The sequence below is a fragment of the Cupressus sempervirens genome, chromosome 7 (genome assembly GCF_028749045.1).
Source record: "Cupressus sempervirens isolate cs-2001-9-10 chromosome 7, ASM2874904v1, whole genome shotgun sequence".
Lineage (NCBI taxonomy): Eukaryota > Viridiplantae > Streptophyta > Pinopsida > Cupressales > Cupressaceae > Cupressus > Cupressus sempervirens.
Window position 1 is genome coordinate 465,870,454 of NC_143124.1, and position 12,304 is coordinate 465,882,757.

At 36.8% G+C, this 12,304-nt stretch overlaps 1 protein-coding gene across 2 annotated transcripts; it reads right to left on the reverse strand.

The window, feature by feature from the left end:
* Nucleotides 1-484: 484 nt before the first annotated feature.
* On the reverse strand, nt 485-7,367 carry LOC149547557 (Tetratricopeptide repeat (TPR)-like superfamily protein). Of its 2 annotated transcripts, XM_089791706.1 has the most exons (4): nt 7,088-7,367; nt 5,617-6,994; nt 4,660-5,407; nt 485-1,202 (listed from the first exon to the last, which is right to left on the reverse strand). In XM_089791706.1, exons 1-3 carry the CDS (start codon nt 7,109-7,111, stop codon nt 4,926-4,928), a joined length of 1,884 nt encoding a protein of 627 aa, XP_089647832.1. In that variant the 5' UTR covers nt 7,112-7,367; the 3' UTR covers nt 485-1,202; nt 4,660-4,925. The 2 variants fall into 2 exon arrangements, with proteins under 2 accessions (XP_089647832.1, XP_089647831.1); XM_089791705.1 differs by having other exon boundaries at nt 5,617-7,366.
* Nucleotides 7,368-12,304: the final 4,937 nt, after the last annotated feature.

The window sequence follows — 12,304 nt, forward strand, 5'->3', positions numbered from 1 at the left end:
ATTCCTCACAAAATTTATCTATTTTTCATCTGCTCAGCAGGTATTTTTGTGTGATTGAATCTCAGTATTCACTCTCTTCAATGATGAACAAGTGATAATCTGAACTCATTAACAAACGTAATATGCACAATGCAAGAAACTTGACATATGTTTCACTCTGTGAACATATTCTGGTCGACTTTTCAGATAGCTCTCCAAGAAATGCTAAATTTTATGTCTAAACCTTTCTTCCAAATTCTGACAGAAATGAAAAATTATACCCAAGAATCTTCCAGTATTCTTTGTTTAGATTCTTGCCTCCAAGCTTAAATTGTGTACATGTTTCAAAAGAATACCCACCAATAAATGCAATTGGGATGATATAACTGTGTTCTATCATTCCATCCAACTAAACACACCCTGTTCTTGATATTGTTTTAGAACATCACTGACTACCATTATTTTTCACAAGCATGGAGATCTTTCTAGCAGGTTGTCCTCAGTATTCGAAAAAGTATATCATGTTATGCTTTAAAAATTTTAACCGTAAAGAAAATTATTAGAGATGTCGCCTTCTTCCAACACTTTTTGAAATTCTACTCATGAGATGCAATGCAATTTTAACCTGGCTAAACAAAATGAGATCCTGAAAGAGTGCTCAATATGTTCCCCATTTTTCTATCAACACTCTTCACAACTAAGCCTCACTCTTAGCATTTTGATTAAGAACATCTCAATCATTTAAAAAGGCTGTTAGGAAAACTGTGTCAAAGCTTTTTGAATGATGACATTTCAAAGTACTTGAAATCGTCAGCTAAATAAATTATACATATTTTTCCAGAAGGCCTTGTCTGGTATTAATAATCATGCAAAATACAGAAATAGAGCATCTTTTGATTCATTAGATGGCCTTTTGAACCCATTTCCTTGCAGATTTCTGAAGCTTTGACAGCCTGCCCTGAAGCAAACATACATGATAGTGGCATGAATAAGGCTATCATCAACAAGACCCCTGTTCACCATCTATTTGATGCTTTCTGAGCAATTTTAAGCTTGTCTTTCTCTCACATTCCTGCAAAGATGCTGCTATGGAAGTAAACATCTTCATGACTACCTCTTTCTTCAAATCTTTCATGCCTCTTCTAAATCCCGGTCTCCTCTTCTTTGTCTTGCATGTATATCTATAAACTATCCAAGAGTGGCACCAGAATCTGGCATGGATCCTGACACAACATAGATCCATTTATTGGGTTCAGCAGTTAAGTTTGAAACCTTACCAAAAAACACATACACAAACATCAGAAAAACCTTGCAGAAAATTATGGGGAAAAGGCAGTAATTAAATCATCAAAAATGAAAATTCAGTTCTAAAAATAGAAACCATTACCCATTGTTTCAATCAGTCTCTTCCTTGTCATATACTTTCCCAGGTTTGCAAAATTCTTGGACAAGAACAGTTAACTAAACATATCAAAAGCTATCTCTCTGCAACATCTTGTTACAGAGCTTCCACACATTATCCATGGAACCTCTCTTGCAGTAATAATTAATAACAGTATTGTATGTGGAGTGATATAATTAAAAACTGATGTCTACTTCATTTAAGAGGTAATTTTCTTCTCACCGTTTCCCTTTGGCATGTAGCTTACAGCTGATTTGATGTAGGAGCATCTTGCATGGGAAAATTATTGAAAAAAAAAAAAAAAAAAATTGAAAAAAAAAAATGGTATAAAAAAAAAAAATCTGGAGGAGAGAGAAAGTGACGAAAATTAGAGGAGAAATAATAAAAAAAATAAAAAGGGGAAAAAAGGAGAAAAGAAAGAAAAAGGGGATTTCTATTTTCGAGGTGCATAGGTGGCATAATAGAAAAAATAAAAAATAAATGGTTGTCATTCCATTTATCGAAGTGTGTGGGAAGAATTCTAGAAAGTTATGAATATTGTAGAAAGTTGTGGATATTGTAGAAGGTTATGGAAGTTGTAGAAGGTTGTGGATATTGTGTAGGTGGAATTCTAGAAGGTTGTGGATAAGTCATGCATTGGGTGGTAAGTGCCTATTTAAGCAAGGCATATGAGCATTTCTAATCAAGCTTGAGAAGTGGAAGCTCGAGGAGTAGAAGCTCGAGAAGGAGAAGCTCGCGGAGGAAAAGCGTTGGAAGGTGTGAAGCTGGAAAGTGTGAAAGAGAAGGAGGAAGTGAAGAGTGAGTTTTCCTGAGTCTGTGGACAGAGCGCCGAATGTGAGGCAGTTTACAGCAGGATTGTGATGGACTTGTGAGTGTGTAGACAGAGTGCCGAATGTGAGGCAGTTTACACTTGGATCTTGGATAAGGTTGGAGAAGAGCTAGTGGCTGCGGTTTAGAAACAAGGAGGTTACTTGGGAAGCATTTTATCTTGTTGTCTTCATATTGTTGCATTCTTGATTGTGAGTTGGTAAGGGTGGTGTGGCCCTTCGTCAGTGGTATCAGAGCATACCATCATCAGTGGTATTAGAGCGTACCTTCATCATGATTATAGTTAATTATCCTACACCCATGTCCTAATCATGTGGATCAAACTATCTATACAAACTGTGTTGCAATTTTAATCATCTTAAATCTATTTAAAACTTCCAGGCAAAAGGATCTTCCTGATCAAATAATTGCTATAAGGATGTTTTCCTCCAAAAGGTAGATATTATTGGCTACAATGCAGTATTCTGAAGTGAATAGTTTATGAACCATCTGCTAGCATGTTAATCTACTGGATGAAAAACTTTATTGTGATGTCCCCAATTTTAATGTAATAATTAATTAATTAATTAGTCCCAGGAATTAAATTAAATAATAAAGGACCTTTAATGAATTAATGAATATGGGACCAAAATTAATAAATTAATAAAATTATTGATATTGTCGGCTTGTACTTGTAAATTTCTAGATGCTTCCATGAGGCCTTTATAAGGAGATGGATGGCATTGTTATCATTATGGATTGGATTGGATTTCACTTTGTACTTCCAGAAGCTTAAGGCTGAGGAAGATTGTTCACAGTTTTGGAGGTGGAAAGTCCTCCCAATTCTGCTTGTGCGGTTTCCGTGGTTCAGTGCTACCCTATTCTGCCATTGGGAAATATCATACAGATATTTCATTTGTGCGCTAGATCTGTCAATCATCTTCATTTGAAGGTCGATCTATATTTGCCATGGTTTGCATTTGTTCTCATCTTGTCCGAGGCTTTGTAATCTGAATTGTTATCATTATTGTGTCGACATTGTTGGCTTTCCGAGTGACTATCTTTTCTGCATTTGCATTATACCAAATCGGAAGTTCATTGGATGCAATGGAAACTCTATAATAATAATACTCTTCAGTAATATATTTCTATGTTTAACATTATGAAACCCACCCTCCATTTTGTGTACCGTACTCCTCCCTCCATCCACCGTACTACCTCCCTATGTACTCCTCCCTCCATCTGCCGTACTGCCTCCCTCCATACTCCTCCCTCCATCCGTTGTATTCCCTCCCTCTGTACTCCTCTCTCCATCCGCTGTACTACATGTCTCCGTACTCCTCCCTCCATCCGCCATACTCCCTGCCTGTGTACTCCTCCCTCCATCCATCGTCTACCTCCCTCCATACTCCTCCCTCCATCCATCCTACTACCTCCCTCTGCCCGCCATACTACCTCCCTCAGTACCCCTCCCTCCATCTGCCATACTAACTCCCTCCGTACTCCTCCCTCCATCCACCGTACTACCTCTCTCCATACTTTTTCCTCCATTTACCGTACCACCCTGTACCACTAGTCACCGTACTGCCATTCACCTTACCACCATTCACAGAAAATCTACATTGGCAAAGTTACACTGTACAGCAGTCTGCCAACCTGCGAACAAAGGTATCTCTTCTCCGTACTCCACCGTTCATACACCTTCGGAACATTACATTTATAATGTATTTTTTAGTTTAGATAGTTATGCCAGTTAAACAGTTCTTCTGCCCATAAAACAATAAATATTTCTTCCTAATGTAATTTTTACGATACAGATTAAATTGTTTTTGTATATGCCCCTCCTGGGCCTAATGCTGTATGTGCTCATTTATGTTAGAATTGTTTGTAACTGGAATTTGCATTAGTTTTCCAAAAATTATTGGTGTTTGACTTACTTAATCATCATCTCTATGCAAATTTACTTAAAGATTTTTTATATCAGAGATATCTATTACTTTTGTAGGACAAAAACCCCACAGAAAAAATTCAGCCATGCCCTTTGAATAGATTAAAGACTATAATATTTGAAAAGAAAGAATCTGGGCAGATGTTTCAGTTAATAGGAACATCCTTATGAATAACTTTTAATTTTAAAGATAGTGTAATGCCGCATCAGTTAATAAAAATCTACCTACCTTTCAAATCGGAATTCATAAACATTTTATTCATATCCAGTTTGAAATAAATTGCGAATTATAACAATCTACGATTGTGTTTGGAGATGCCTCTGGATCTAACTGCATAGGAATTTTTAGAATCACTGTTTCAGAAGACTCCATGATTCATTGTCAGAAAGTAGATAAACTTAAGGATGGATCATGGAGCATTATATAAACATTGATGCTAAAAATTTCTACACAATTAAATCTAGAAGCACCTCTAAACAATACATTTGTAAGTCAAGAAGCTTTCCAGTATGAAACTCGTACCTGTTTTGTAGCTTGCAGACATGAATGAGATTATATATATTTATGCTCTAGGCTCAGCGGATCATATGCAGCTCTTGAAGGACAATGTAGAACATTACAGTCCCCTTTTTCTTACCCTGGTATTTAACCTTTCTAGCTTTCATCTCAATTGTTGAATCTTTGTGTACTGTTGTGCTGGGTACTGCATTCGTCAAATTTGACGGTGATATTTCCTGTCACTCAGTCTTCTTGAAATTGCTCGACCCATGTAGTTCTTATCTGTTTCTTTAATATGGTACTCTGTAAGATTGCTGAATGTTTCCCACTTTTTTAGCAACATTCTTGACAGCCAAGCCTCTCTCTATCATTACATTCAAAAATGTCTCAAGCCTTCCATCCATCTCTGGGGTTGAGTTAAGAAGAGCATAGAATGTCTTATGGTTGATAAGAAGACCTTTTGAACTCATTTCTTCAGAGAGTTCTGAAGCTTTATTTGGACAACCTGCTCTCGAGTATGCATAAATAAGAGTTGCATATATAAGGTCATCGGCAACAAGACCCCTGTCCGACATTTTATCAAACACTTTTCGGGCTCGTTTCAACTTGCCTAGCTTGCAGAATCCTTGAATAATGCCACTATAGATAGAAATGTCTTCATTAAAACCTCTTTTTATAAATTCTTCAGGCAGATTCAAAACCTCCTCTTCCTTGTGTTGCATACAATATCCATTGATTAGCCAAGTGTAAACACTGGAATCGGGCATGAAACCTGAAGCAGCAGACAGAAACACTTAAGTTTATTGCTAATATTGACAACATTTTTGGTCTCCCAAACCCAAACAGATGATCCTTCATTGGAGTTGGAAACTGAAAAAGAAAATACAGATATGAAGAAAGCCCTGCACAAGGATGGGAAAACAGTAGTATGGAAACTTGAAAAATTGAAACACTATTGCAAAATAAAAACCAGATACAAACCTCCATACATCATGTCAAAAAAGTTCTGCTTTGCATCATCCATTTTCCCAGACTTACAAAATCCAAGAATAAGAGCTTTGTATGTAAACATGTCAAGAGCTATCCCACTCTGCAACATTTTGTGACGAAGCTTCCAAGCATCGTCCATATTACCTCTTTTGCAGTAAAAATTAATCATAGTATTGCATGTGAATTGATCAGGGTGAATATTATTTTCAACCATTTCATTCAAGATGTCATTTGCTTCTTGTAATTTTCCTTCTTCACATAGCTTATGGATGAAGACATTATATGTAACTATCCCAGGCACCAGTCCTTCAGCTAGCATTTTGTCTCGCACTCTCAATGCCTCTGGCAAATTGTTTACTCTGCAATATCCATCAATAAGGGTTGTATAAGTGACATGGTTGGGAATCAAGTCAGTGATGTCATTCATGAATGACAATGCTTCTGTCATCCTGCCTTCTCTGCAAAAACCATGTATGATGGCATTATACGTTACAATATTAGGTTGAATGCCTTTCTCCAGCATTGTACCCTTGATACTGAAAGCTTCATAGATCATTCCTTTCTTGCAAACTAGAGAAATGATAGTATTATACGTATACAAATCTGGACTAAATCCACTATTCTCCATCTCCTTTATCAAGTCTTCTGCTCTTTGCAAATTGCCCTGTTTCAGGCAGGCATGGATCATTATATTGAAAGTGCGAGAGTTTAGAGCAATTCCTTTATGTAGCATTTCCCTATGGATTTTCCAGACCATGGCCGTGCAGTTTGCCTTGACAAGTCCGCTTAGAAGGATATTACAACAATGTATGGTTGGACAGATTCCATAAGCACCCATTTGATGAAAGACCTGCACTGCGTCTTGGGTCATCCCAGATTGGGCATAGGAATTGATAACAATGCAAAACACAGCAGAATTGATGCCCAAATTGCTATGAGCATTGACCAAAGTAGTTAGTACTGCGGGAGAGGAAAGCAAATTCTTGTAGGTAATGGATTGTACTAATGATTGAGCAGTTTTAAAGTGATAAATTTTTGTAAGAATATGGATCATGATCCAGTATGTATGCAACGTATGTTGATAAAGTGGCACTTTGTCAGCCCAGTTGAAGAATCTCCAGGCTGCCCTTCCATTATGTTCCCCAATACAGAGAAGAATGTCACTCACAATAGGGGAAGTCAGCCTTGACTTTGTTTGGGTATTAGACAAACTTTCCCACCTGCCATCCAGCACCATTTGGGAAATGTTCTTAACGAAATCCAAATCTGTTTGACATTGTCCTCGTGCAGCAGTGGAAGAGTTTTTTTTTCCAAGAAGAAAATATGTGCTGTAATGAATATCATGACAAGTACTGCGACAGAGCCTGAACTGAATTGATTTCATTGTGTTTAGAAGCATTTGGGATTTGAGGTTCAAGAAAATCCTGCTATGAGAGAAAAATTATGGGCTTAGAAATCTTACCTGGGCAAATGATGCTCGTAACATTCTACAATTAAGCTGATTGAACGTAAAAGTCCATTATTTGACATCGCAATGACAAAGAAACAAGACATTTCCCGACCCGAATTAATAACTGCTAGCGACGCCTGGGAGGCACGGCGTCCTGCTCTGATATATAGTTCAGGGCTCAAGCGTTGGTCTAAATCGGGACCAGAAATGGTTTTAGCAGATATTTGTTTAAGATCTTAAGACGAAACCGATATTTATGTTCAACGTTTACACAAAAAATGTTACCTATCTGCATAATATTTTTTGTAGATTCCCGTCGTGGAGTTCTTAACTTCATACTTAATTTGTGTTTTAAAGGTAAGGGCAGGCTCCGACTTGTCCTTGCTATAATTCTCCTTCATGGATATTTTTGCCAATTAGGATCTAACTAGCTATATATACCTCTATATATATTACGCCGAGACTAAGAGGCGCCTATTTTTATTTAATCTCAAAGTTATTTTAATCGAAGTTGGGATTAATGAAAATAAAAATAGGCGTCTCGAGAACGATTACTCTCGGCGTAATATATATAGAGGTATATATAGCTAGTGGCAGTCGCGGCGCAATAGGAAAAATATTTACTTTTTATTTTTTATTTTGATAAGGTTACTATAAAATTGTTAATTAATTTTTAATTAGAGTTGTATGAAGTTACTATAAAATTATGCTTCAAAATATTTTTAAAAATTTAATATAAGGAGTTTAATATAGATTAAAAAAATATTTTTTATTTTTGGGATATTGTAATGTAAAATTTTATAGTCATACATAGATATATGGTTAGGGACAAAGTTACCATTATAGTTAATGTTAACCTTAGGGATAGAATTAGGGTTAGGGTTAGCATTAGAGTTAGGGTTGGAGTTAGGGTTAGGGTTTGAGCTATGGTTAAGGTTAGGGATAGAGTTATGGTTATGGTTATTGTTAGAGTTATGGTTAAGGTTTAGATTAGAGTTATGTTTATGGTTAAGGTTAGGGTTAATGTTATGGTCATGGTTAAGGTTAAGGTTAGAGTTATGGTTATGGTTATGATTAGGGTTAGTGTTAGGGTTATAGTAAGGCTAACGTTAGGGTTAGGGTTAAGGTTTGAGTTTAAAGGGTTAGGGTTTGAGTTAGGATCAAAATTAAGGTTAGGGTTAAGGTTAGAGTCCAATTATGGTAGAGTCAAATCCAAAGTTAGAGTTAGGGGTAGAGTTATGCTTATGGTTAATGTTAGGTTTAGAGTAATGCTCATGGTTAAGGTTAGGGTTAGAGTCATCATTATGGTTATGGTTAGGGTTATAGTGGGGATAGGGTTAGGGTTAGGGTTTGAGTCAAATATATCTTTTAATTTAATATAAGGAATTTAATTTAGATAAAAAAAATAAAATTTGGGGATATTGTAATGTAAAATGTTATAGTCATACGTAGATATATGGTTAGGGACAAAGTTAACATTACAGTTAATGTTAACCTTAGGGATAGAATTAGGGTTAGGGTTGGAGTTAGGGTTAGGGTTTGAGCTATGGTTAAGGTCAAGGATAGAATTGTGGTTATGGTTATCATTAGAGTTATGGTTAAGGTTTAGATTAGAGTTATGTTTATGGTTAAGGTTAGGGTTAGAGTTATGGTCATGGTTAAGGTTAGGGTTAGAGTTATGGTTATGGTTATGATTAGGGTTAGGGTTATAGTAAGGCTAGGGTTAGGGTTAGGGTTAAGGTTTGAATCAAGGTTAAGGTTAGAGTTAGGGTTAGGGCTTGAGTTAGGATCAAAATTAAGGTTAGGGTTAGGGTTAGTGTCCAATTATGGTAGAGTCAGATCTAGAGTTAGAGTTATGCTCATGGTTAAGGCTAGGGTTAGAGTTATGCTTATAGTTAGGGTTAGGGATAGGATTAGAGTCCAATTATGGTAGAGTTAGAATTAGGGTTAGAGTTAGGCGTAGAGTTATGTTTATGGTTAAGGTTAGGGTTAGAGTAATGCTCATGGTTAAGGTTAGGGTTACGGTTAAGGTTTAAGTCAAATATTATTCTAAATTTAATATAAGGAGTTTAATTTAGATAAAAATATATATTTTATTTTTGGGATATTGTAATGTAAAATGTTATAGTCATACGTAGATATATGGTTAGGGACAAAGTTAGGGTAAGGGTTTGAGCTAGGGTTAAGGTTAGGGTTAGGGTTAGATTCTAATTATGGTAGAGTTAAATTTATGGTTAGAGTTAGGGGTAGGGTTAAGGTTAGTGTTAGGATTAGAATTAGGGTTAAGATTAGGATTAGAGTTAGGGTTAGGGTTATAGATAGGGTTAGGGTTAGGGTTAGGGTAAGGTTTTGGGTTAGGGTTAGGGCTAGGGTCAGGTTTAGGGTTAGAGTATGAGTTAGGGTTAGAGTTTGAGTTAGGGTTAGGGTTATAGTTTGAGTTAGGGGTAGATAGAGCATTATAATTTGGGTTAGGATTAGGGTTCGATTTAGGGTTTGAGTTTGAGTTATGGTTAGAGTTAGGGTTAGAGCTAGAGCTAGAGTTAGAGTTAGGGTTAGAATTAGGGTTAGGTTTAGGGTTTGAGTTACCAATAGAGTTAATTTTACAGTTGGGTTAATGTTAGAGTTAGGGTTAGGGTTAGAGTTTTGAGTCAAGGTTAAGGTTAGAGTTAGGGTTAGGGTTAAAATTAAAATCCAATTATGGTAGAGTTAGATTTATAGTTAGAGTTATGGGTAGGGGTAGGGTTACGCTTACAGTTAGGGTTAGAGTTAGATTTAGGGTTAGGGTTAGGGTTAGGGTTAGGTTTATATTTAGAGTTAGGGTTATATATAGAGAGAGTTATATCAATGTTAAGGTTAGGGTAAGGGGATTGAGTCAGGGTTAAGGTTAGAGTTAGGGTTAGGGTTAGGGTTTCAGCCAGGATTAAAGTTAGGGTTAGGGTTAGAGTCTAATTATGGTAGAGTTAGATTTACATCAAGAGTTAGATTTAGGGTTAGAGTTAGGGGTAGGGTTAGGGTTAGGGTTAGGGTTAGAGATAGGGGTAGACAAAGGGTTAGGCTTAGGCTTAGGGTTAGGGTTAGGGTCAAGGTTAGGGTTAGGTTTAGGGTTAGAATATGAGTTAGGGTTAGAGTTTGAGTTATAGTTAGGGCTATAGTTTGAGTTAGGGGTAGATAGAGTATTAGAATTCTAGCTACAATTAGGGTTAGGTTTTGGGTTACGGTTATGGTTATGATTAAGGTTAGAGTTAGGTTTAGGGTTATAGTTATAGTTAGGGTTAAAGTCCAATTATGGTAGAGTTAGATCCAGGGTTACAGTTAGTGGTAGGGATAGGGTTACAGTTATAGCTAGGGTTAGGGTTAGGGTTAGAGTTAGAGGAAGGGTTATATTTAGAAGTTTTCTTATGGTCACAGTTATAGTTAGGAGGGGAGTAAGGGTTGGGATTTTAGATTATATTTATTATTAAATAAGGTGCCCTATATAATAATATGTGTATTCCCATGCTCATGGATAAGGTTAGGGAAAGAAGTAGGACCATGGTTATTAGTGTTACATTTAGAATTTCATTTAGGAGGGCATTGTGTGCTATTTTTTCCCCCTATTCAACCCATCACTGATGTCTGATCTGAGAGACCTCAAATGGGATAGGTTCTTTGTAGAGGGTTAACATCACTAAAGTTGGCGGCTAACATTTTGTGTTGGCTCGGTTTCTTCATTGACCACGCTGGATCATTTTTTCTTGGTTAGGTTGATTCATGCTGCGAGATTCGATAACTCTTATTTCTTTGCGAGCTATCTTCCCATCTTCCCAAAAGTGCAAGATGTTGCCATGCATTCCCATTCTAACGTTTCTTTATACGCTAGTGTCTTCGAAACACTCTAAAGCCTAGAATTGCACAAGATGCTACCATGCATCTCCATTCTGATGCATCGTCATGCTACATTGTTTCTTCAATTCTCTGAAGCCCAGAATTGCATCATGCTACGATGCATTGCCTTTCCAACATTGCCTCACTCCACAATGCTTTCATGAGTCTTTGAGACCCAAAATTGTGCCACATGGAGGGGGTTCGCACCTTTTGTGCTATCTGCTTCGTTCGTTGGGAGGAATCTCTTCACTACATCTTAGTCATCCATTGGAAATAAAGCCAATCTTGATCGACGAATGTGACTTAATCCTTCATTGGGAGGAGTTTCCTCATTGCATCTCAATCATCCTTTTTGAGGGGAGAATCTACATCGACGGTTGTGACTTAATCCTTCATTGGTGAGGATTCACGATGCATCTACGCCGTCTATTTCGAGAGGAAGACCTTCATCGATGATCATCATTCATTTTTGGGGAAACCAAATTCCCCCTTGTGGTCAACCTTGCATTTTTTGTGGGAGGTTAACACATCATGTTATCTCTTTTCGTAGTTTTTTGCCAGTGACATGAAAGTCTTTCCTCTTCTTTCCACGAGTCTCCATTCTAGCGCCTCCTTACGCTGCATTGTTTCTTCAATGCTCTAAAGCCCAGAATTGCGTCATGCTACCACATGTCACCTTTTTGACATTTCCTCACTTTTTAGTGCTTTCGCGAGGCTCCAAGACCCAAAATTGTGCCATGTAGTGGGGGTCCCCACCTTTCGTGCTATGGTTACAATTTAGATTTTAGGGTTATGGTTAGAATCAAGGTCAATTCTAGAGTTTATAGAATATTTAGAGTTAAGATTAGGGATTAAATATACATGAGGGTTAGCATTGGGTTGTATGATAGTTATAGTTAGGATTATAGTTAGATATATCATTTAGATTAGGTTTTAGTCAGGGTTTAATTAGACTTAAGATTAGGGTAAGGATCAAGGTGAAGTCTATATTAGGGTTCATATCATGGTAGGATTGAAACTAATGTTAGGGTTAACATTGAAATTATGATTAGGGGTAAGGTGAAGATTTATATTTGGTCATGATTGTGGTTTGTGCTAGGATTAGGGTCTAAGCTATGATTAATTTTATGTTTTTACCTTTAGGGTTAGGGTTTTGTTTAAGTTTATGATTATGGTTACAACTATGGTTTATGGTTCAAGTTTAAAGTTGGGAATGTGATTAGGATCAGGGATTAGTAAAATTTTTAAGAGTTCGGTTATAGGTTTACACCATGGTTAGGACCTTGGGACTGGATTTAGAGTTTAATATCATGGTTATCCCTATAGTTAGGTTTAGGATTTTGATCAATATTCTAGAGTTTGTTT

Bases quoted from the DNA above. Each gene is read 5' to 3' on its own strand.
- LOC149547557 (XM_089791705.1), bottom strand. From the start codon at position 7,024: ATGCTTCTAAACACAATGAAATCAATTCAGTTCAGGCTCTGTCGCAGT. The intron at 5,408-5,616 runs GTTTGTATCTGG...CTGCTGCTTCAG, and splicing joins TTTTGACATGATGTATGGAG to GTTTCATGCCCGATTCCAGT.